Genomic DNA, 27165 nt, shown 5'->3' with positions numbered 1-27165 from the left:
CACACATACATGCCCTCTCATACCATCATATGATCCAAGACAGTCAGCTCTTGAAGTGTGTATTTTGTGACTCTAAGAGATATAAAAGACCTTCACTGGAGAAGCCCATAGTAACACCTAGTTTCTCTTCCATATATAAACTTATGACAGAGTGGCTCCTTTTAGGGTGTTTTACTGCCACTAAATATGCTCTGCATTTTCCATAATACTTCAAGATACCTGGATGAAAAGGGGAAGACTTAAGCAGAGACCGGGGAGAGTTCAGGTAATGCAATAAACTGAAAAGCTATCTGCTAGCAGCAGCTGCTGAGTAATGCTTTGTGTGCTGTGGCACATGAGGAATACAGAAAGTCAGGACTGTCCAAAATATACATCCTTTGCTAAGTTATTTTTATTATTAAAATTTCAGTTGAAGTGCTGATAAGGTAACAGCACTATGTGCAACCTTTCTGATTTAATTCTGATGTTTCTTTCCTTATGTTTTCTAGTTCAGATCCATTTCCAGAGTTAACCCCCTGATTATGGCAGGTCTCATTTGAGGAATATAAATGAAAATGTATAGGCATCTGTTCTCCTCTGCATGAAGTGGAGAGTACCACAGAGTTTATTCTAGAAGGAAGTTATCTGGCCAAAACCCATGGGCAAGTTGCAGCACGTGCAAGAAAACCCCCTTGCAAAAGATTCTTTCAGTTCTGAATTTTTGTGCATTCTTAATTGAAAAAAGGTTAAAATAAACCAAACACAGTTCTGAGGGAAGTAATGGAATGAGATCATCCTCATTTACTCAAGAAATCAAAGATCTGTGAACTACTTACTGCCTTTTTGTGAAGATGGCTCTGTTTTCCTCTTGGATATAAAGCAGCAAAGGTATCTTACTGGACTGGACAGTACCAGAATGCTAAAACATTGCTGGTGACAGCTATAACTACAATTTCTTGAGAACTGTTAGTATCAATCTCCTTTGAGTTTCTTTTCTTTTTGGGGTAGGAAATTGGGTGTAGCATGCAGCAGGGAAATGAATCAACTTATATTTACAGAGCCATACTTTAAAACCAAGCATTTAGGGTGAAATTCAGTCCCCTAAATGACAGTATCTAATGGTACATAGGATATTCTGTATTCAGTCTCAAGAAAATAGTCCTTAGGGGATGAAATGGACAATAAGCAGAGACAGTTGTAACAGTTTTATAACAGTACCATAAATTAGTGATTCAGGCTGGAAATCCTGATGGGATGGTAGGAAATAAGAGAAAAGAACAGAGACACAGAAGGCAGCTGTCAACTGAGGAGCATTTCCAAAACAAAAAATAGCATGCACTGGGCTAGGTAAACCCTTTGAGGAATGCAAAAGCAAAATTACACCTGATCAAAAGGTTAATTCTATGTCCATGTTTTGACTGAACTATATGAAATGACAGAACACTTTGGGAGTCCCGAGAGGATGATGAAATTACGAAGGCTAGAGGAATTTACGACATGAGATGAATGTTGGAGCTCCAGCTGTGCTGAAGAGTAGTGACAAACCTGACTGTGTGTAGAAAAGGTGAGAAAGGAGTCAAAGCAATTCTCCCATTCAAAGTCTGACAGAAATCATAATGTCCTGTCGATGTGAGAAAGGATGCAGAGAAAGATAATTTATTTTGCATCTTCATTTGGGAAAAAAAATCAGCTATAATGTGTAGATAAATTATCACCAGTGGCATCAGAAACCAAATTTAATTTCTGATATAGCACCACTAATGCCCATTATTTTTAGACTACAAGTACAGTTTTTCTTAACGTATTGATCTATATTGCAACACTCCATAGATTAAAAGATTCTGTTCCAATTTAGACAATTAATCCCAAATGTTCATACTAATGCTATAGAGATATATATGCTATACTTGCTTAGCAGAAAACTATGCCGTTTCATCTATTTTGCATTTATTTACTTATGGCCGTATTAGAAGTGTATAAATTCCATTCTTCATTTAGGAGAACAAGGAAATGGGGGGAAATATCCTTGTTCTGATAACAAAAGTGCTGATTTTATTCTGGAGGCTGTTATTACAGCTAAATTACTTCAGTTGACAAAGAAGCAATTACATGCCACTCAGTCTCATCTGAGTTATCAAGCACTGAGAATACCTTTCTCAAAACTAATGAAAATATTTACAGAAACCACTGACTGATTTATAAGTTGTGCTGGCTAACAGTACTTGCATAATAATTTAGAAAGATACCAAACTTTCTGAAATATTTCAGTTGAAAATGCTGTTAAGACATTAAATTCAGATGGTTGTCTGTTTTTCTCCAACAAACTTGCAGTATTTTTGACATACACAGGTAAGACTTTAGTTTCTATGCATGACTCTTAAAGATCACTTTTGTTTTCCTTCTAATTTTGCTATCTAGCCTTTGAAAAATACATTATTTACAGATATGAAAAAATATTTAATTTTTAATCTAAAAGTTAACAGTGCAATTTTTGTAATTCTGTTCATCTCAGAAAAAGCTAGGAGAATAGCATTTTTTTACTATGAATCATGTTAAAACATGGAAAAGCCTTCATGTTTTAGTGCAATTTCTGTTAATCAAATGCATATGAAAATAAAGGTAATTGCTTTTTTTGTACAATAACTAGATTATGGTTATGTGCCATAAAATCAAGTGCCATCAAACTGGTAGTTCCCCCTGAGAAAAGGCATGTCCCCAAACTTCTTGAGTTAGGTGCTAGGGAAATTTAAGTATTCATGTCCTCAGAATTCAAAGACAATAGACGGATAATATTTTTCAGAGAGATTGAATCTATGAAGCTACTGAGAGACCATATTTCCTAAGTATTCGAGACACATAAAAAGCTGGACACATGCAGATAAGCTTTTTTTTTCAGTATGCAGATAATCTCAACTACACATTTGAAATGGATGAGTACCTTCTTTGAACATCAGATAAAAATAATTAATTGGCTACAAATTACTTTCAACATCAAAGTACGGTAATGTAAATGTTTTCTGGGTTTACATTTTTAAGGTTAACATTAATACAACACATCTAAATGTAATTAATAGTAAAACATAATATTTAGTTATTTAATAAATCATAGCTAAATTACTAAACAATTTACAGGGATCATGTCACCAAATTATGATGTAGAAAGAGAATGTTAAAAGTGATCACGAGTTGATGCTACTTCTAACTCTCTAGTGTGTTTTATCCTATATAAAATTGCAGTGTTCTTCAAATATATGATGAAATATACACAGCTGCTTAGGAAAGTCCATTACTCTTGCAGATTGCATAGGCTGATGTTTAACAGCAACATTTTCTATAGGCACATAGACGATACACAAGACAGATTATTCTGCAAGTCTTGAGCCTATGGAACTCAGTAGGTATGTGGTATAACTTTAGCAAAGATATTTAGTCCTCCACCAATGTTACTGATTTATTCTGTTTAAATAAATTGTAGTATTTTAGCACATGGAGACATTCTGAAGTTCTCAGGTAAATATAACTGGAGATCAAAGCCAGCAAAGAAGGGGTGATGGAGCACTGGAACACACTGCCCACAGAAATTGTGGCATCTTCTCTGGAGACATTCAAAACCCGCCTGTACATGTGACCCAATCTAGGTGATCCTGCTCTGGCAGCATGGGTTGTACTAGATGATCTTCCAAGGTCCCTTCCAACCCCTAACATTCTGTGATTCTATGATTCTGTGATTTTTTTAGGCATCTAAACAATGAGTTTTAATGAAGAGTGGTTTTGGATAAAGACAGCCTTTTTACAAATAATTCCAAGAAGAGCTTCTTTTAAACCAGAAATGAAGCACTGTGTTATTTGTTTAGAAATATCAGTCATCATGAAAGCTGGAATCATTTGATGCTGAACACAGACTGGGAATGACTTTGGAGGTGAGCAGAAATATATTTGAAGAACTGAGTCAGGAGAGGGAAATATAGAATCATAGAATGGTTTCAGTTGGAAAAAACCTTCAAGATCATTGATTCCAACGACGGAGTGATCCAGCCTTACTAGGTCCACACTAGACCGTGCCACCAAGTACAACATCTACTCTTCTTTTAAACACCAGGGATGGTGAATCAATCATCTCTCTGACAGCCTGTTCCAATATCTGACAACCCCTTCAGTAAAGACATTTTTCTGATTACCCAGACTAAATTTCCCCTGACACAGCTTCAGACCATTTCCCCTTGTCCTGTCACTAGCTACCAGGGAGAAGAGACCAACCCCTACCTCACTAAAACCACCTTTTAGATAGTTGTAGAGAGCAATGAGGTTTCTTCTCAGTCTCCTTTTCTCTAGATTAAACAATCCCAGCTTCCTCAGCTGCTTCTCATAAGATTTATTTCCTAAACCCTTCACCAGCTGTGTTGCCCTTCTCTGGAGATGCTCAAGCATCTCGATGTCCTTCTCGTAGTGAGGGGTGCAAAACTGAACACAGTACTACTCCAGGTGCGGCCTCAATAGCGCCGAGTAAAGGGGCAAAGGTCATCCCATGATCAAAAGGGTGAGATAATTATTTTGGAAAAAATATTTACTTAATTTCAAAAGACAATACTGCAACCTTCCAACTTTGACATAGGCCAAATTATCTTCTAGGCAGTGGAGAGTACTACAGACAACTACCAAATGTCTCTGTATTGAAGTTTCCATCACAAGTACAGTTTACGGTTCAAAAGGGAAGACTCTGGTACATGATGTGATAAAGTATTTGTTTTTACTGTGCAAATGCCTGAGCCTTGTATTTTTTATGAACTTGTTTTTTACTGGATCAGATCATGCTTTTCATGTTGACAAATCCCATTACAGTGCCTAAGGTGTCCCTTGCTAATAGAATGTAAAGCATTTGAGAAATGCTGATAGACATCAGATTGATCAGTCATCTAGACAGAGGAGACAGCTATGAGTTGTCTATGTAAAATTCTGTTTCTGAAATAAAACCCGATTCCAATGTTATCTCAAAGAGTACCCAGGGATTCATGTATTAGCAGGAGGGACTGAGTTGGTGACTGGGAACTCATGGCTTATTTGCAAATCTATGAATCCTAACATCACAATGTATGATAGTTCCCCGAAGACATACAGAGTCCTGAGCACCATTAATTACTTTTTTACTCTTATTTACTTTAGGTTATTTACTATTGCTTTTGATATTTCATCTGAAAGTGAATTTACTATTTGTGAAGAAAAATTCATTATGTCTGCATATGTAAAAAAGATGAATTACAGACAAATTTCTTAACAGACACACAACAAAGAAATAAGAGAAGAGTAAATGTGGTTTCTAAGTATTACACTGAGATACTCTTCATTGATTTGAGACCACACCTGCAATATTGTGTCCAGTTCTGGGCCCGTCAGTTCAAGAAGGACATAGAAATCCTTGAAATAGTCCAGCATGGGGCCACCAAGATGATTAGGGGAGTGGAACACCTTCCTTATGAGCACAGGCTGAGGGAGCTGGGACTCTAGCTTGGAGAAGAGGAGACTGCGGGCTGACCTTATTAATGTTTATAAATATGTAAAGGGTGAGAGTCAGGAGGATGGAGCCAGGTTCTTCTCAGTGATGGCCAGCGACAGGACAAAGGGCAATGGGTACAAGCTGGAGCATAGGAATTTCCATGTAAATGTAAGAAGGAACTTTTTCACTGTGAGGGTGACAGAGCACTGGAACAGACTGCCCAGAGAGGCTGTGGAGTCTCCTTCTCTGGAGACATTCAAAGCTGTCTGGGTGTGTTCCTGTGTGATTTAGTCTAGGTGATCCTACTCTGGCAGGGGGGTTGGACTAGGTGACCTTTGAGGTCCCTTCCAACTCCTAATGTTCTGTGATTCTGTGATTCTAGACTCAACAAGGTACACGCCAGCTGGCTCTAGGCTAGACTTGCTGCTGACCAAGGCTGAGCCAATCATCTATGGTCACAGCGCCTCTGGGAATCACATTAAGGAGGGAAAAAAATGCTAGCAGCTGCTTTTTGCTGCCAGAAAAGGGAGTGAGAAGATGTAAGAAACTGTGCAGACACCAAGGCCAGTGAAGAAGTGAGAGAGGAGGTGCTCCATGCGCTGGAGAGAAAGATGCTCCTGCAGCCCATGGAGAAACCCATGGTGAAGCAGATTTCCTCTCACAACCCATGGAAGCTGAAAGGGAGCAGAGACCCCACCAGCAGCCCATGGAGAGGCCCAACACTGGAGCGTGTGGAGACATGAAGAAGACATTGTGACCTGCATTGGAGCAAGCCTCTGCCACCACTTGCAGCCCACGGAGAGAGACAGAGACACAGAGATGAGTGAGAGAAATACATGCCAGAGGCAGGTTTGCTGGTGGGATGCTTATTACTCCATGGGAGACCAGGCTGGAGCAGTCTGGGCTTGAGAGAATGAGAGACACTCTGTGATTCTATAACTGCACCCCATAGCAGTGACACACACTGGCGCAGCTGGTGAAGAGCTGAAGCCCTGTGGGAAAGGACTCACGTTGGAGAAATTCGTGAAAGACTGTCTCCCATGGGTGGGACCCCACGCTGCAGCAAGGGAAGGGTGTAAGGAAAACATCTCTTGAGGAAATGACTGAAATCCCTGTTCCCCCATTCCCTGCCCCTCCTTGTGCCACAATGGTGGGAGGAAGAAGGGAGCAAAATCATGACTAAATTTAAGTCTGCTAAGAAGGGAGGGGTGGGGGGAAGTGCTTTAAGATCTGGTCACACTTCTCATTATCTGACTCTGGTCTCACTGTGTGTGTAGTGTAGTGTAATTAGTTTTCTTTCCTTTATTCTATGTTGAGTCTATTTTGCCCATGACAGTGATTGCAGAATGATCTCTCCCTGTCCTTATCTTGACTCCTACGCCTCTCAATATATATTTTGTCTCCTTTCCAGTGAAAAGGAGAGAGATGGAGTGACTTTGGTGAATATCTGGCCTCCAGCCAGGGTCAAATTGTCCCACAATACTATTTAGTCTTGTTTTTGTCAGTGGTAGTATACTACAGATTGTCAATAAAGATAGCGAAGCATTCAGAGCATTAAAACTTGTGCTCGATGATACAGACTAAAGGCTGGGAGTGAAACACTTCAGTATTGCTGAATTCAAAATTATTTTCTGCCTCCTACATACAGTCTGAGTATCAGGGCATTCACACAAAACAGAAAAATAGGACCAAAAGGAAATACATTATCAGTTTGTGTGGAATTCATCTAACCCAATGCAGTTATCTACAGCACAACTGATCCTATAACGTATGTGTAAGATAGGCAGATGCCCTATCTCTGCTGAATAGAGCAAGAATCTGAACAACTCACTCAAATATAGCTCTTTATACTTCATAAGTGCAGGGATGATACTGTGGATCTCATTCCTCCTCATGCTTATTATTTTCCTGTTCTGTATGAAAACATTTGTTATCAGCCTATGTATGACTAACACTGTGTATGACTGTACAACAGCGAAATTAAAATAACACAATCAAATTTATAGTTTAGATCTTGATTTCCTATTCTTGCCAAATATCATGCTCAGAATTTTACGTTTAGTGGAAGGAAGATTGAACAAGTGGGAAGAGGGGAAGAGGGAAAGAGGAACAATTAAGAGACACAATCTAAAATTTTTCATGCTATTTCAGTTAAAATTCTTGTAAGTCATACAAGAATATGTATATACATATATGTATATATGTATATACAATCCATATATTTATATATATATATGAAAAAATATAAAGTTTTTATTAATCATATAAACACTGCTTATCTAGAATTGGGCAATCATGTTTGTAGCAGAAAGCACTTCAAACAAGAAAACTTACCTTTGAACCCAGCAGCACAATGACATGAAAAGTGGTCAATTAAATCCATACACCTAGCTCCATTTTTGCAAGGTGAGCTTGAGCACTCATTAATTTCAACTTCACAGAAGTGTCCTTCATATCCAGGCACACAGTTACAGCTGTAATTATGCACATGGTCCTGGCAGAAACCATATTCGGAGCACTGGTTTTCAATGCAGTTGTCTACATCAAGTTCACAGAATATACCAGTGTAACCAAGGGGACATATGCACCTGTTATTGAAATGAGAGGTCAAAAAAACCACAAATAATGACTAATATTTTCACTAGTATTTTCACTTTGAATTACTCACAAATGAATTGCACTTTCAAAAAATCTTTCTTTCCCTTTGATTAGTCACTAAGCAACTTTGCTTTTCATAGAGTTTGCAAGAAATAAATGGAACTTCACAGTAATAAATTTCCTAGTTAGTTAGATGGGACAAACTAGCAGCCATATAGTGTTTAATATCCAGTTTCCAATGAACATATTAAAATTAAAAAATGGGTATAAACTACGGGTATTATACATTTTAAAAATTTCTTTTCAGATTTTTTTCAGTTGATTTCTACAATATCTCTGAGAGAAAAAAATTCATTCTTTAAATGATTTACCATTAGAAAAAAAGGTTGCAGTTTGTCTGCAACTGAAAAAACCCAACAACCAATAAACAGCATTTTATAGGAATTGAGCAGGATTTTTTTTGCCCACAATGTAGGATGACATAGAAATTGTATAAAACTGGAGATGAATATTTTCATGCCTCCTCACATTTTTATTTTTACAAATAAAGACAAATATGGATTATTTTATGAAATTAGAAAATTCCCTGTGCTTGGCAATATTTTCTTTGATTGATGGGAGAAGCTAATCTACAGTCTTATATATTCTTCATTTATAGAGATATTATCTAGAAGCTGACAGAACCAAGGTGTTGAGGAAGACATAGCATTTTTTCCTACTGATCCATCTATTAGAAAGGATTTTTTTTACCTTATTTTTAACAGAAGTAAATGTTCACTTGATTGTATGCTTTAGTCCTTACTATTCCCACACTTTTATGTTATAATCATGGAAGCTTCCATTTAGATATACTGATACTCCAATCAAATTTCCAACAGGATAATTGTGAGTTAGTAGGAAAACCACCCCTGTTTATAGGAAGGATCCTATGAAAGGTAGCATGTTGGTAGGTATTTTGAATGTCATTTCACAAAAGTTTTTGCAATATAACTTTTGGACTAATGAAGTTACAACCACATTCACCAGAGCTATATTTTTCTCTCTGTTCAGTTAGGGTCTAAGTTTACCTTCGATAATTCTCAGAAAGGGTGAATTTCAAAGACCAAAGAACTTTATGTACAAACTAGAGATTGAAAAAGGTGGAGTATATGCTGTATACAAATTCCATCTATTGTAATATTAATTAAATGCTTCAGAAGAAAAGCAAAGAGGGAAAAGGGTTATATATAAAACTAATAGCTTCTAGTGTTTCATCCAATTTTTATTTTTTTTCTTCCACAAGGTAATCTGTGGACATTAGTGCAGCTCTGAGCGTTCAAAAGTTGCTGCAGAAAATTAAGTGATTTTTGCCTTTAATTTTCCAACCTCATTCACTCCTTAGCCAAGAAGAAATCTTTCCCTCTTCTTGAGAGCTCCAACTGATTTGGATCCACCCTTTTTAAAGGAATGAAGTTCTCACAAATCGTGTTGTACTGTTGCTTTACAGCTAAATGTAAATGTTCATTTACATTTCATTATGCATAAACATGTAAAGCACATGAAGTTTTAGTTACCTCTAGCTGCACAGTTTTTGATTGCACCAACAATAAAACTTTGATATGGAAACAACAAACAATAATACCAATTTTCCTGGTGAAGTTAATAATTTTATTTCCTTGCTTAACTATTATGTGGTAAAAATTTGTATTTCTTTTTACAGTAATGATTAGTGTGTGCATTGTGAAAATGCAACTAGTCAATCATTCTTTGAAAACATGGCTCATTAATATTTACTGATAATAAAGAGGAAGCATTTTTAAATTTAGTTATTATAACCAGTTGTTTAGATTATATACAGAGACCACAGAACTACAGAGAAACAGGAAAATTTTCTGGTTTCCGGCTTCTGATTCCATACTACAAGAAATGATATGAGTATTGTATTTTTCAGTGCTTCAGTGTCTGAAGATATCTAGAGCAACTATGATTCAAATATCCTTTGTTTTTCCTGGTGAAACTATAATTGTATATCTTTCAGTCTAATATGGCACATCTCCTGCAGCAGTTAAATTAAGCTTGCTTTATTTTTAACTCTTCATTTCATATTATTGCTCAGGAAAAATAAATTAAAATGATTAAGTTTTCTCTTGTTCAGTGTGAAAAGTTTACTTGCTTTAGGTATTAAGCCACCGCTTTCTTGAATATGCAGAATTTTTTGGGTTTGGGTTTGGGTTTGTGTGTATGTATGTGTGGGGTTTTTTTGTTTGTGGGGTTTTTGGAGGGTTTTTTTGTTTTTTTATTTAAAGAAAATAACTTTAAAACTGGGTCTTCATGTCATGTGAAACCAAGTGACTGACTTATGCAGCTAGTCAAGACCAAAACAATGGCAGTGGCCCAAAACTACAAAAATAATGGTGCAGAGATAGGTTTTGTTCTGTTTGTGTTTGAAAAACACTTCTATTAATGCAGACAGGAGTATTCTACTCCTCCTTATAGCAAGTTATTTTCTTAGTATGTGTTGAGGAATAAAATGTTTTAAGAATCATTCATTTATCATTTATAATCCAGACAGAGGTTTAGAGGTGATAGGATCTAGAAGTTCTGTAATTTATTTATAAATGTAATTTATAATAATTTACATAAAGACCAATGGCGTATTTACAAATAAATTTAGTACATGACATCATATATAGAAAATCTACAAAGAAAGAATGAAATACATTTAAATTAATAAATTAGCAATAGTCTTTATTTAAAATCTGTACTTTGTAATTTGTTTATTTTTTCAATAAAACCAGAGCATTTTTATGCAGTCAAAGTCTATTACACCTGCTCCTGCGCCCAGAGACTGCTGCCTTCCCTGCTACAGCTGCGGCTCTAGAAATGGTGCATTTGGGGGAGGGAGGGTGGAATAGATGACACACCTCCCAGCAAAGACTGAGAGATCTAATGACACCTCCTGACTACTCTCTTAAGGAAGATTAAAATGTCCTTACAAATTAGGGGAATATTGAAAGGATGAGCGTGGCAGCAAAGAAAAGGTAAACATTGTATTGACATTCATGGTCATAACAATAATTTTTTATTGTTAATTTGCATCCATAGCAAGATTTTGAGTGCAATGTATCCTAGGGGGCAAAACCAATACCTGAATACTTTTGCTGCAAACATAGATTTTAGTAGTAATACCAAACAGAAGTCACAGTTACTGTATTGTGGATTACTTTGCTCCTACAAATACCATGCAGATGACTGTATGTTCCTACTCCAGTGTCTAAATCTAGTTAACATTGCACAGGAATTTTATATATCTGTAAATAAATGTTAAACGGTGATGCAGGTAAGTCAGGCATGAAGTTTATTCTAAGAAGGATCATATTACTCAAATGCAGATGGCTGTGGCATATCAGCAATGTGTTGGTAGTAGCTAGTCCAGACAGGGCAGCTGCTACCATGTTGCCAAAAACTGTCAGCATTGAAGAGCTGTAGTATGACTTGTTCTATTGAGTAAATAATTATGTACAATGGGTGAATCTTTAAAATGACTGAAAAAAGATGATGATCAGACTAACGATGTGTTTATGCTGATCTGTGCTAGGAGATGACCCAGTGTTGTGATTTTGCGTGGCTGGGGTCTGGTAGAGAACGGGGGCCTGCAGGGGTGGCTTCTGCAAGAAGCAGCCAGAGCTCTCTGCAGTCCCAAGAGAGCAAACATCACTCAATTCAAGGCCAGAGTTGTTGACCAAGGCCGAGCCAATCAGCAATGATCACAGCGCCAATGGGAATCACATTTAAGAAGAAAAAAACCCAAACCGTGAGCTTTTTATCACCAGAGAAGGGAGTGAGAAGATGCAAGAAACGGTGCAGACACCAAGGTCAGTGGTGGTTTTGGTTTGCTGTGGGGAGAGGCTTGTGACTCTGTGGAGAACCAGGCTGGAGCAGTCTGGGCTTGAGAGACTGAGAGACATTCTGTGATTCTATGACTGCACCCCATAATCGTGACCCACACTGGGGCAGTTGGTGAAGAGCTGAAGCCCTGTGGGAAAGGACTTACGTTGGAGAAATTTGTGAAAGACTGTCTCCCACGGGTGGGACCCCATGCCGCAGCAGGGGAAGGGTGAGAAATTCCTCCCCTCCCCAGCTAACAAGGAGAACTGACTTGAGGAACTGACTGAAATCCCTTTTCCCCCATTCCCTGCCCCTCCTTGTGCCAGAATGGTGGGGGGAAGAAGGGAGCAAAATCATGACTAAATTTAAGTCTGCTAAGAAGGGAGGGGGGTGGGGGCGGTGCTTTAAGATCTGGTCACACTTCTCATTATCCGACTCTGGTCTCACTGTGTGTGTAGTGTAGTGTAATTAGTTTTCTTTCCTTTATTCTGTGTTGAGTCTGTTTTGCCCATGACAGTGATTGCAGAATGATCTCTCCCTGTCCTTATCTCGACTCCTATGCCTCTCAATATATATTTTCTCCCCTTTCCAGCTGAAAAGGGGAGTGATAGACTGACTTTGGTGGGGGTCTGGCATCCAGCCAGGGCTAAACCACCACACCAAGCTATTTTCTATCTTGAGACAGAAGGCATGTAGAAGCACTGAAACCTGGCATTAGCAAAGACTTCCCGCTATCTCTCTACTGTGTTTTTTTTTAATAAAAATATTAGTTGTATTGTGGCTGGTTTTGTCTGGGTTTTTTATGATAGTACTCCAAGAAGATAACCACATCAACTCAGTATTATTATTTTTTTTTTCTAGTGGAAATATGAAGTACACAAACATTCATAAATAGACTAAAAGGTTATTTGGTTTCACTTTTGATTTTTGTAGCCATCTGTATTCACTGCAGAAAACCTGTTGTATAACTTATTACATAGATATTCCCTAAGAAATTGTGACTTATATTTACCTACCTTATGGAGTTGTATAAAAGTGAGGAAAAGTATTTTTCTTCTTTCTCTAGTGGAAGCCTATTATTGCTACAGAAAACTATGTATATCATGATACTAACTTTATATGTCACTGCCAACTTGGTCCTGCAGTCAAATTGCATATGTAGTACAGGATGAATATCATAAAAAATAGAAAATTGGAAAAAAAATAACCTAATTAGTTTAATTTTTCCAGATGGTAGAACATGGAAAATGTCAAGGATTGATAAAGTAATAGAAACTTTAAATTTTGTCATATTGAAAAATTATCTATATTAAGTTTACTTTTTATAATTTTCCTGGTATCATGAAAATAAGTGTTTCATATTCTAAAGCATTTATTAAGCAATGTATGACTAGGTAAATTGGGGATTTTTTCCAGTGTAGTTAATACAAGTTTGAATTACACATGGTAAAATTTATGTACTGAATACTGAAAAATGAGTTGACATTTCAAGTTTTACTATACACCAAATCATGAAATGCTGACCTTAGAGCTGTATCTGTAGACTAAAATACTTTTTTCTAAACATATGAGTTTATCATGACCAGTAGTAAATCCTACAATGCATCTTCGTCTTGATCTAATAGTTCTCACTTGTTCTTGCTGGGCTTTTCTGACTATCATAAGTGTAGAACTATAACAAGTGTAGAAGTGAATAGACTGGACTGAGGAAATGGGAGAAACAGCACAGGTAATCGAAACTCCATTGAATTTTAGAATCTTTATTTTCCCTCCATTGCTCCCTTTTACTAAATGGACTACAGTAAAATATCTATTGGATCTTGGTTGACTGAAATGTAACATTGGTAAGGAATAAATTTACAAGGGTGAAGAAAACAGAACTAACCCCCCTTGGATTTCAAAAGAAGAGGATCAACTCCACGAAGAGTTCTTTCCCTTTAACTACTCATTAAATGCTTCTCTTTAGGCCATGCTAAATCAGTTCTATCTCCCCTACAGAGAAAATAATAATAAACAAAAAACCATATTTTTTTGAAAGGAAAATTCAGACACTGTTTACTGAGATTATGAATCTATTGTTTTTTCTCTCAGGTATATATGGCCAAAGGTCAAGAGATTCTTTTAGTGTGGAGATGCAATTCATATATTGCATGGTATCTGGCAGATTCATCATATCGACAACTACACCATCAACCCGATGGCAGAAGTAGTAATTCTTTTGAGAAGTTACCACTTTAAATACATGCTGACTAACTTACAGTATCTCAAGCAGCACTGACTCATCTGGGAAAGCAATAATTCATTTGAGTTAATAAGAACCTTTTTTTCGTTGTGAATGAGGCCACTTTAGTTGTAAGAGAAGGTTCTCTAGACCAAAGGAGTAAAAATCCTAAGAGTTATTATTATTGCTATTATTACGTAGCCTTACTGAGTCTTATACTATATCATAGTTTTAAAGACCCCCTCCTTCACCCAGAGCAATTCCCCATCCTAAACTCAAAGAAAATTGCATGTATTAAATATACACCTATGTGACTCTAATGGCTGGAACAGAAATTTCAAAATGGGAGGAGAAACAGAATATGCAATAGTAAGGAGATAGAAAGCTAGAGAAAATACATATAGATGAGTGCTTATTTCCAATCTGAAAAAGCCTAACAGCTTGCAGAACTCGAGAGCGTGAAAGAGGGGAATGTTGTAGATAAGCTGGGTACTTTCTCTGCTTTTCTAGTCATAGCATTGCTATAATCCATTATTGAAACAATAAGTTATGACCGAAGTTTAGTAATTATTTTAGAGGTTAAGATTTTTTAACTAGGAGAAAATCAGACTTTTACACTAATTTTCCATAAATAAAAAACCTGAATACACAACATTTTTGCTTACTTAATAAGTAGAGAAAATAAAGTGATGTTTTGAGTTACTATAATAGTTTTAAAAATGGATCTTAGTTTGGTTGTTCATAGCACTTGAACATATAGTTCTCCATATATTCTGGTGACAGTTCTCTTATGTCTTCCTGAAACTGCTTTGCTTCAAATACAGCTCTTAATAACTGCCTTATAAAAAAAAAACAAAACTATTTTAATATAGAAATCATAATCAAATTGCAAGACTCTTGAAAAAGTTGTGTGACTACAATAGTTATATTAATTTTCTCTCCTTTTGTTTTTAATGCTCTATTGGAAAGTGGAAATGATGATTGTTTCACTTGCTGACAATAAATAAATAAATTATTTTTAGGAAGTTCAGTTCTAAAAAAATACTTGGCTGTCATAGAGATACAACAATCCTGTCAAATAGGAGTATTTGTGGTTTTCCTGCTCAATACTTCAGTTTACACAGCCTTATTGAGTGCACATGCTTATTGAAAGTTAGTATCTATGGCATTTTGTGATCTGAGAAAAATATTACTGCTATAGCAACCCCTTTTGTCAATCCTGATGAAAGGAGTAATATCTGCATACGGTATAAACTTCTTTATTAAGGCTTATATGAAAAACATCATGTTAGTACCTGTATTTATTAATTCCATCTTCACACGTTGCTCCATGTTGGCACTGGTTTAGCTCACAGTCGTCAATATTCTCCAGGCATGTTTGTCCTGTCCATCCAAGAGCACAGACACAGTGAAATCTCTGGTTTTCTTCATTGTAGAAGCAGCTACCTCCATTTGCACATATCTGAAAATGAGTACAAATACATAAAGATACTTTTCTGTCTGTGTTGGGTGTTTTCTGCAAAGATTTAAATTGAATAAGCTGTTGGCAATAAATATGTGTATTTAATGTTTTTATCTTGTAATACTAAAAAAGACAATTCCCACAAATCTAAAACACTGGATGTGATTAAATCAATCTGCCAATTCACTGTTTAGTTTGAAAGGTACATTTATGATTCAATTTAATAGCTTCATTTTCATAACTGACCTTAAATTGTGCTTGTTTTAGGAGGGATGATAGTGAACTAGTGTGCTGGTTTTGGCTGCAGTACAGTTAATTTCCTTCACAGTAGCTAGTACATGGTAGTGTTTTGTATTTGTGCCAAAAACAGTTTTGGTAACATAGGGAAAGTTTCATTACTGATGAGCAGAGCTTACACAGAGCCAAGGCTTTTCACCCCACCCCACCATCAAGGATGCTGTGGGTGCACAAGGAGTTAGGAGGGATCAGAGCTGGGACAGCTGACCCCAACTGACCAAAGGGATATTCTATAATATACTGTAGGGAAAAGGAAGAAACTTTGGAGGGAGAAACATTCAGATTGATGGTGTTTGTCTTCCCAAGGAACTATTAGATGTGGTGGAGGCCTGCTTTCCTGGAAGTGTCTGAACACCTGCCTACTGACAGGAAGTGGTGAATAAATTCCTGTTTTGCTTTGCCTGTGTGCATGTCATCATTGAATGCTTTTTATTTCAATATGTATATATTACATCTATGCTCTGGGAATACCAGAGCCTTCTTTCTTTTCCACCTGATGATATCAAAAAATAACAAATGTATACTGGAACAGCATTTTTCTTTTATATTTTATTTGCTATTATTACTTACTAAAACTTTATTTCCTGTATTCTTCAAAAATTACAGAAGGTTTTAGGTTAGAATGAATGCTTCTTTCTTCATTTTACTTTTATGGTCCCATTTCATTTCCATGAAAATTTTGCCAGTAGAAAACTGGATGGCTACATTTTCATTTCAAAGCAATTAAGACCCCTCCTAATCAATTGGTTTCTAAAGAAAATAGTGTCTAGAAGATGAGCTAATGCACTAGTACTTCAGTTTGATTGAGTCTGAATTTCTTTATAATGTCATCAAGACTTGTAATAATAACAGTTCTTGGCAGAAATCCTCTAATACTCATTTGTCTTTGATTAAGTTTTAAATTGACCTTAAAATTAAGAGAGTTTTTAACAGAGCTATGGTCTCAGTACTGAATTTTAGACTTGGGATCCTTTTTAAATGAAGAAATGCACTGCATAACATAAATCCAAAGAAAATTAATGTGTATATTATTTTGAACATTTTATCTTTTTTTGTTTTTATGTGTCTTTTTTACTGAAACATTTATGCAGGATTTTGTCCTATTTTTTGTATTATTTTCTCAAAGCTCACATAGGTCAAATAAGCATTCAATCAAGACTGCATTATAGTTTTCTGAAGTTACTGCAAGTTACATCTTATATAAGAAATACTTGTAAATGAAAATAAATTGCCAAATGGACTTTTTAAAGACCAGTATCTTCTGATCAGTAAGATATTTTTTCCCTTTTCTGCTTCTGTATATATCATCTTCTGTCCACCATTGCACAAGACACAAAGCTAGAAGGATCTCACCTAGTGGAATCATTATTTCTTAACAATATTTCCTCTTACTTTTCCTGGAATTGTCTGCAGTTTGACTGAAGCTGTAATACACACACACACACACACACACACACACACACTTACTTTTGCACTTTTGTCCTGGCCCCCTTCTGGCATATCATTTTATAACAGTCTTCAGCTTTATTACAGCAAAATCAATTGTATGTGAATATCCAAAATTTTCCAAAAGTGTAATTTTAGTTAATTTGTCCTATGTCCTTTCCTGGACTAATGGTACATTAAGGAAATAGATTTTTTTTTTTCCTAAAACAAAAATCAAACAAATCCCTCCTCAGAACAAAAATATCAGAATTTCAAAAAATATTTGCTGAAAAGTCCAGAAGTTATGAAAATTAAAAGTGAAAAATTATGATTAATATGAAAGCACCCTCTCCTTAATTTAACTGCTTGTAGATTTAACTTTTACCTACATTGTAGATGTGATTGAATTATTCCTAGCAGAGCAAATGCTGAAAATCTGGAAAATACTGAAAACTGCCAGTAAGCAAAACTTATTGACTGTTATTCAGAAAATGAGCTGGTTCTCCTAATTTATACAAACTCAGTTCGGCTATGTTTCCTTTTATCCAATTGCACTAGTCTGGTTCCTGACAATTACATATTATTTATCCAGTGCATAAATTGATAAAGCAATTTTTGTAGACAACCATATATAAAATCTATTTCTGCAGATGGCTATATTGCTCACCATCTAAAACCCTTCCTGCAATGCCTATTAGCACTAGTTATTGAAGAGTCATTTAATTTCCTATTTTTTGTGATTAATTTCATGTAACAGTCATGAAGTTCACAGTTCTCAGTTGCTATTTGCAAATGTACACACTAAATTCCATCCTAATTTTTCAGATCATTTCTCCAAGGTGGTGTCAGATTAAATTTTATTGTGTGCATCCTATTCCACTGTTCACAAAGAAAATACTAAACAGAACTGGGTGCAAGTCTGGCCCTTACAGAATGCTACTTACTATTTCCCTTGGACATTTGTCCAGGAAAATATTGCTAGAATAATTGAGCATAATTATCTGTTTTGCATCAAGCTGGAGCAGGTGAACTGTTTCACTACCTTGCTTATGAGATTGCTACATGAGAAGCTGATCTATTTATACTTTTGTTAAAGCTCTTTACTTTTGCCACTTCTGTTCTTTGGATTTTTTTGAGCAGTTTTTTTGCTAACTACCCTTCCTTTTGTCTTTTTTTGATTTGTTTTATTTTCACTTTCTTACAAATAACATTTTTTACAGAAAATTTAAATGGATTGATTGCAATTAGTTTCCTTTAGAAAAATAGAAAAGGCTTTATTTCTAAATTTTGAATGTAAACAATCATATAAGACGTAAAATAATATTCTTTTCCTGCCTTTAACATCCTCTACAGGTTCTCAAATATAAATACCTAGTAATTCGTAGCCAACTTCCTCTAACTTTTTTTCTGAAATTCCCCAGAACAATCTTCTATTAAAGCCTACAAATATTTTCTTTCTTATTTGAATATTGAAAAGTTTACCTTAAGCCCGGAAGGCATATTTTGAAAATACCGATATTTAAGGCCCATAAGCCTCTCTCTATGCATATATTATTGAAACAGGAACACACAGAGATTATTTCCATGAAGGCATATTAAAATCTGTTTTAATCAAACTATTGTGCAGTGTTAGCCATAGTTCAGAACGGCAAAGTCAGCCTCTAAATTGAAAGTCAAACTTCACATCATAGAATCATAGAATCATATAATCATAGAATCACAGAATCATAGAATCATAGGGGTTGGAAGGGACCTCGAGAGATCATCGGGTCCAACCCCCCTGCCAAAGCAGCTCCCTAGCTCAGATTGCACAGATAGGCATCCAGATGGGTCTTGAATATCTCCAGAGAAGGAGACTCCACCACCTCCCTGGGCAGCCAGTGCTCTGTCACCCTCACTGTGGAAAAGTTCTTCATGTTCGTGCGGAACTTCCTGTGCTCCAACTTGCAGCCATTCAGGCTTTCCTCATAGGGCACATGCTCCAGGCCCTTAATCATCTTCATACCCTTTCTCTGGACTCTCTCCAGGAGATCCCTGTCTTTTTTATACCAGGGAGCCCATAACTGGACACAATACTCCAGGTGGGGCCTGACCAGGGCAGAGTAGAGGGGGAGGATCACCTCCTTCGACCTGCTGGCCACACTCCTCCTGATGCACCCCAGGATCCCATTGGTTCTCTTAGCCACCAGGGCACACTGCTGGCTCATGGCCAACCTGTCATCTACCAGGATCCCCAGGTCTTTCTCCAAAGAATTCCTCTCCAGCAGGTCATCCCCCAGCCTGTACTGATTCAAGCGGTTATTCTTTCCCAGGTGCAAGACTCTACACTTGCTTACAGCATGTAAGGACCAGGACAAACACGAAAGTGGCAGCTCCTCTAAACATCATGTATATACTGAGTACATAGATATTTTCATTCAGGGGTTTGGAAGGGTGATCCTGACTGTAAATGTAGCAGGGTAACTTGGGACTATTGGAATTATAAAAAGCGGAAACAATCTCCAAGTAATTTATGCAAGTAGAGCTCAATAAGGCAGTTGGATACAACTTTAGTACCATAAAGATGTACATAGACCATGAGAGGACTTTTTGGAGATTCTTAAGCTCCTAATTTATATGGGAATTATTTTAGCAAACCAATTGATTACCACTAGGTGTATCTGTTTCCACTTTAAAACTTTTTATTTTTTTCTAAAGTACTTTTTGTCTCCTAGGATTTATTTTAAAAAAACAATAATCATGGCTATTATCTTGAAGTTCCCATAGTTACTGCTAAAATATAAATCCTTTCTTAGGAAATGCTAATGGAACCTATGATTTTCTAAGCTCAGTGACAGAATGTTAAAATTTACTTTTTTGAGGGAAGTAATAAAACGTCTAGATAAGACATAACCACGGCCACTGAAAACAATCACACAACTTATGGTGCCTCCACTTTTATGACCATTTGGGTCACAGGTGAGCTTCTGAAGTGAATAATCTCTTCAGAGATACGGTGGAGTTCCCATAACTGGAGTTTTTCAAGATGCGATTGGATAGGGTGCTGGATAATTTTGTCTAGGCTACTTTTCCCACAAAAGATTGAATTATATGGTCTTCTGAGGTCCCTTCCAACCTGGGCTGTTCTGTAATGTTATGGTTCTATTATCTATGCCTAGTATATCACATTATAGTTGTTATTACCAGTGCTCTTAGTTCTCTATGAACTACTGAAATCGGAAAACTATGTTTTCTCTGTTCCTTTTGATGACAAAACATTTCCTTTACAATTCAAGGTACAGGGCAGGCAGGCTTTATTTTGGTGTCAAAGTTAAGATTAGATTTTGGATTAAAGGACAATAACACTTGTTGTAATACTTTCACACTTCTTTTTAAAGAAATATTATTTTTTAAATAAAGTATTATTAAAATAACATTAAAAACAACTATAGTGCTTTAAGTGTGCTGTTCGGAAAGGGAAAAAACCCACAACACATTAGTATCATACATTTATACAGATATAAAAAAGCCCTGATTATTTAAATTTATTTTTTGTTTATTAAGAAAATGTTAAAAATAGCATAATTCTTTTCAGTTGATTGTGCTGAATACACAGAGGTAAATCAGTTAAGACTATAACTGATGTACCATTGAAAACTGAAAAGAAATTAAAGACTGTAAAAAAGATAGACTTACTTTCTAGTCATATAGAATAAATACAGAATTCAATGCTGAATTATGTAATTTTCTGAATATTTGCTTTCAAAATCTACTTGTTGTGTTTCAAAAAGTATTCAAATTTGTTTGAAAAAGGACTTTATTTTTTCCAATAAGCAAATAATATTTCTTTCATGATCTGTAGGCTAAGAAAGTAAGTAAAGCACAAACATCTCTCTCCTGTATTTTCTTTTTTCCATTTTTATATTCCCTTTCCCATTATAAAATCTACTAATTATTCACATTATGCCAAAATTGTCTCTTACACTGATATATATTTTATTAAATATTTTTTCCCAAATGACATTTATGAGGGTCTATGAAATGTTTGTATGAATAAATTAAATACGTCTTAGGGCTTTTAAGCAAATATTACAGTAAAATGTTTTAGTAGCTCCCATCAGCATCCTTGGCATACAATCACTTCCCATCCTAACTAGCCATAATGATTATTGCATCATTATGGTGTTATGCCATGTACAATAAATTCGCACTCAGTATGACACTTTAAATCATAAAAATGTTAAAATTTACCAGATGCTGAACAATTTAAATATAAACCTTTGAGCCAGTGAGTATTTCAATGTTACATTTCATATTCATTGGTGAGTGTGTACCCATGGACTTCAAGGTGACATAAATGTTGATAGCTTCTTTATAAACACATTGCCTGCTCTGCATAGTATATTTTTATGGTGAATATATTTCAATAAAAGAACTTATTAAGCCTTTGAAACACTGGTTATCATGTTTGAGTAGCTGTTTGAAGGGGCTATATAGCATTGTGTACAGAGCTTTTAAAATAACTATCATCATAAAAAAAATGCAACAGTATTTACTTTATCCCACCTCAAGGGCCTGGGTCTATAGTCCACTCTCATATGAATGAATCCTACACAAAACAGTCATTTAATTGAATAGGTCATGAAAGGGAGTTGAGAAGGATCTAGAAAATACAGTTCTTAAAGACATATGGGTACACAATGGACACTATTTTGACCTATTCACTATCACAGAATCATAGAATGGGTTGGAAGGGACCTTAAAGATCATCTAGTTCCAATGCCCCTGCCATGGGCAGGGATACCTTCCACTAGGCCAGGTTGCTCGAAGCCCCATGCAACCTGGCCAGGGAGGGAGCATACACAGCTTCCCCAGGCAACCTCTGTCAGTGCCTCCCCACCCACATAGCAAAGAATTTCTTCCTAATACCTAAATCTGCCCTCTTTCAGTTTAAACCCGTTAACCATTGTTCTATCACTGTACTCTCTGATAAACTTCTTCTCCAGTTCTCATGTAAGCCCTTTTTAGGTACTGGAAGGCTGCAATAAGGTCTTCCTAGAACCTTCTCTGCTTCAGGCTGAACAAGCACAACTCTCTCAGCCTGTCCTCATACGAGGAATGCTTCAGCCCTCTGACCATCTTTGTGGCCCTGCTCCTCTAGACTCTCCAACAGCTCCATGTCTTTCTTGTACTGGGGACCCCACAGCTGGATGCAGTATTGCAGGTATGGTCTCAGGAGAGCAAAATAGAGGGGCAGAATCACCTCTGTTGACTTGCTGGTCACACTGGTTTTGATGCAACCCAGGATACAGTTGTCTTTCTGGGCTGCAAGCATGCACTGTTAGCTCATGATGAGCTTTTAATCAGTCAACATCTCCAAGCCCTTCTCCTCAGGGCTTCTTTCAATCCATTCTCCACTCAGCCTGTAGTTGTGCTTGGGATTGCCCTGTCCGATGTGCAGGACCTGCCACTTGTTCTTGGTTAACTTCATGCACCTCTCAAGCCTGTCAAGATCCCTCTGGGTGGTATCTCTCCCTCTAATGTGTCAACCATATCACACAGCTTAGTGTCAATGGATGAACTTGACATGACAGTCCATGTCTCTGACAAAGATGTTAAACAGTTCTGGTTGGAGTAGCAACCCCTGAGAAACACAACTTACCACTGATCCGTGATAAGGTAAGTTCTAGGATTTTCACAATACTTTGAATGTATAAAACCCAAAGTCATTATTCTCTGAGCATTTAAGAGTCATTTCCAAGGAAAATTTTGATATTATTTATAACTGCTTTTTCAGCTCTTATTGCAGCATAGTTAGTCTTGCTTTAATTTTGTACTTCTTTGGTTGATTATGACTTTTAAAAAATATTTTTAATGAAAATGAAGCTTTTGTTATTCTTTCTGTGCATTGATGTACCACCAGCCTTCTCTCTAGCAACTTTTAAATTCATCCAATATTTCAAGGAAATTTCACCTCACGTTCCCACAAGTTTCACATCATAGAAGCAGTAAGTAGGGGATAGATGGAGACATCAGTGAATAAACCTGTAAAGAATAAGAAAGGCAGACTTCGGCCATTACACAAGTTGTCAGACAATAATTGGAGGGAGTATTCACATCATGCATTTCTGGATGTGTGTGTTACACAAAACAGCGGAAGGTTAGCATTAGAAAATAACAAGCACTGTGTTTAGGAAATCCATGGGAAATGTTGGGTTTTCATCTCACTGCTCTTTGAATTACTTGTTTGATTTCCCAAAACCACTAAGGGAAATATATAATTTTATCCTACCTCTGTTTCTCCAATACATGGTGATAAACATGTGTAATTAAATCCATGAGATTTATCCATACACAGTGCTCCCGGGGCACAGCTTATATTGTAGAATAGGCAGGCATCAATATCCAGTTCACATCTTTCACCTTCAAATCCTGCACCACAAAGAGAATGTTTAATCACAGTTCATTCAGAATATTGACATAATGTCTGTTTAAGGTGTTAGCAGTTAACAGCACTCTACTAGAGTAATTTGGCAGTTTTATTTCCTAAACAAAGTGAAAAAGTGGGGTTCTTTATAAAAATGTTCATTGCATTCTTTGACATACATTGCTATTTTATGTTGCTGTTTCTTAAACTTCATTATTTGGATGGGATTGCCTTTGTTCTGCTTAGAAAATACAATAAATTTCCAATTACTTACCTTTAGGGCAAATACACTTAAAATGATCTTCATAGTCAACACATGTTCCTCCATTTTTACATGAATTGGAACCACATTTATCAATTTGTACCTCGCAGAATTCTCCTGGAGTAAAAAAAAAATCCTAAATAAAAAAAAAAATCCTAAAAGGCTAAGAATTAATATCATGGTCTTAAAAACCCCAGTGACCCATCTAAGTAAAGTTGGTAAAATACGTATTATTTTAAATAATCTTTCTGGACTGATGGCTAGAATTCAAAGATCTTGTATGTTTCCAGTCTCCTTTCTCTACATTTATATAGAAAAAATTCTTAGAATCTCGAAAAAAGGTAAAAACAAACTCTTTCAACATTAAGAAAATTATTTTTGATGGGTTCCAAATGGGAATACAGAGTTGAAGAGGACGGATTTTCACTGGAAATAATTATCTGAAATGGAGGTTATACCTTTTACATTGTCTTCTACTTTTTAATGCTTCATGAGTAAAGCCTGACCTCTACTCAAGACTTTTGATTCTATTATGTATATATTTAATTATGTCTTTTCTGGGCTCTCTTTCGGCTAGGGAAATCTACGTCACATTTTTCTGAGGTAATATTTAGTGTCATTCCACTGAACAATTGCTTGCTCAGCTGAATTCTTTTTTTAGGTCAACAGGAAGAAATAACTGAACTTGTAACTGGACAGTTCTAAAAAAATGCACTGAAGAAAGATATACAAAAAATACACAGAAAGCAATATGATTACTGTATAAAGGTTCTTCAGATTTTTTTTCTTGTCATTGCTCTGCTGTTGTTCCTTTTTTCTATCAATTTTTTTGTTTGTCTTTATTTTACTATTTCTACAGCAGGAGTACAGTAATTTTTTTAAATTATTTCAATTTTAGAAAAGAAAAAGAATAAAGAAATGAAGTGAAACAATCTTTACTGCTGAGAAAACTAGAAGGTGTTGGAGGAGTTTTGAAAAGTTTCAAGGTAGAAAAGAAAATAAGAGTAGATTACTGATATTTTTACCACCAACTAATTGGTAATCTGTTACTTCACTCAATGTTTTAAGCAGGAAAAGAAAGGAAAAGCTCCACAGAGAAAAATGTTTGGGAGAGATGTACAAGAAATTGGAACATTTCTTTAATGAGACAAAACCTTCTGTAGAATATTGTGTCAAAAGTTAGTATTCTGTTTCAAATACCTTATATGGCAAAAAAAATTCAAATAATGAAATTATTTTAAATTTTTTAATCAATTCTCCTTTTGATCGTAAGCCAGAGTCATCAGGAGAACATGAACTAAAAGTATAAATTTTGGTAAGGAAATTCTGATGTCTGCTTCAACAAAGCATTGCTGCAATTTTTTTCAGTCACATACTTTTTGTAAAGGACAGGTACGGTTGGACTCTATGATCTGAAAGATCTTTCCCAACCTAGTCATTCTGTGATTCTGTGATTAGTCCATTCCAAATATAAACCTCTTAAGTATCAAGAAAGATACACTGTATCTTTCAAAATACTGTAATGTAGTGTCAAACTAGTACCTTAAGATTAATCTTTATGGAGTTTTATAAACAGGAATATACTTATTAAAAACAAAACGCTGTGATTTGTTGGCCAGAAATCTATCTAGGGACAACAAGTGCTGAACATAGAATCATAGAAAGTTTTGTGTTGTAAGGAACCTTAAAGATCATCAAATTCCAACCCCCCTGCCATGGGCAGGGATGCTTCTCACTAGACCAGGCTGCTCGAGGCCTGGTCTTGAACACATCCAGAAAGGAGGCAGCCACCACCTCCCTGGGCAACATGTTCCAGTGTCTCACCACTCTCACAGTGAAGAATTTCTTCCTAATACACAATCTAAATCTATCCCCTGCCAATTTAGAACCATTCCCCCTCATCCTATCACTACATACTCCACTAAAATCCAAAACATGCAAATACTTTCTATTGTCCTTGTAGTAAAGATCAATCTATTGTTGAATCAACATGCCATTCCAAAAAGTCCCTTCCTAGACGTACAATCTCTTGTATTTACAGAGAGTTGGACCAGCATGCTATAAAGAATTTTAATGTTTATTTTGTCCATTTGCTCCTCAGCCAAATCACAGTAATAACATATAATTTTTCAACAGCCGAGTGTATATTTAAATGCAAATGATAAAGCTTACTGAGATATCGGGTTTTTTACATTATACTATTATAGTATTTTTTTTAATAGAGAAAATAGGATATTAGATAATTCTTGCTATTTATTATCTGATATAATATGTAATATTACATCGCATGCATCTATGAACAACTTGAGCTTATATTTACAAGACTTTCATTTGCTTACTTTGTATTGACACTAATGGTAACTATATGTATTTGAATCTCTGAGGAGGTACCATCATGATTAATACTTTTAGAAAGCTATGCTGTGAACCACAAAAAGAGTTATAAAAAGTAATGTTGTGTACTATTTTTTGACAAAAAGATATGCCAAAAAGTAAACACATATTTTAATTGCAAAAATCAACTGAAAGTATTAAGGAAGTTGCTATCTACTAGGAAATGTGAGTTTTGGTGGGATTTTTTTTTCTTTGTTTTCCTAACGATGAAGGCAAAATTGGGGAGGGGGCAGGGAAGCTGGGAGTAAACTTCAACTCAATATGTATTTTGGGTATGTTTTTGCATATTTATTCATGAGGGTTGAATTGTCTTGTCCAAGAAATCCTTATGAATAAATATTAGTACAATCAGACAGGCTTAAAGAATTATTTTGCTATAAATCTGAAATTCTTATAATGCTGTATCCTTTAAGTGAACTTTACTTTTCTCTGCCCCAATGAGGTCAAGAAAACCTAGAAACTCCAAACTGTTATAAAATTTATTAGAATCTGAATACTGCTGAGAAATGCATAATTTATGGTATTAAGATCTGATTAAGTGTTAAATGGATGTCAGGAGAGATCTCCACAGTAATCCACTTAGCTTTTAATGACTAATTATCACTTCAGAGTGAGTGAGGGCTGAATAATTGAGAAATGCAATACTTGGAGAACTCAAGCAAGATTTCTGTGTGCAATTAAGCATGTTATTCTTCTCAAGAATAAATTCAGCAGGTACAAGTAACAAAGGAAAAAATAAATCATACAATATAAGAGAAAGTGA

At 35.9% G+C, this 27165-nt stretch overlaps 1 protein-coding gene across 1 annotated transcript in view; it reads right to left on the bottom strand.

The window, feature by feature from the left end:
• EYS (eyes shut homolog) overlaps positions 1 to 27165 on the bottom strand; it is a gene marked incomplete at both ends in the record, with an annotated part of 784773 nt that overhangs the window by 673483 nt on the left and 84125 nt on the right. Inside the window, 4 exons of the mRNA XM_084261159.1 lie at positions 7805 to 8058; positions 15452 to 15618; positions 23612 to 23751; positions 24021 to 24125. Coding sequence (XP_084117285.1) covers positions 7805 to 8058; positions 15452 to 15618; positions 23612 to 23751; positions 24021 to 24125 — 666 coding nt within the window. The remainder of the gene's footprint in view (positions 1 to 7804; positions 8059 to 15451; positions 15619 to 23611; positions 23752 to 24020; positions 24126 to 27165) is intronic.

Source organism: Gallinula chloropus (assembly GCF_964237585.1).
Source record: "Gallinula chloropus genome assembly, chromosome: 3".
Classification (NCBI taxonomy): Eukaryota; Metazoa; Chordata; class Aves; order Gruiformes; family Rallidae; genus Gallinula; species Gallinula chloropus.
The sequence above is the reverse complement of the archived record's forward strand: the minus strand, read 5'-3'. Positions and strand labels throughout refer to the sequence as shown.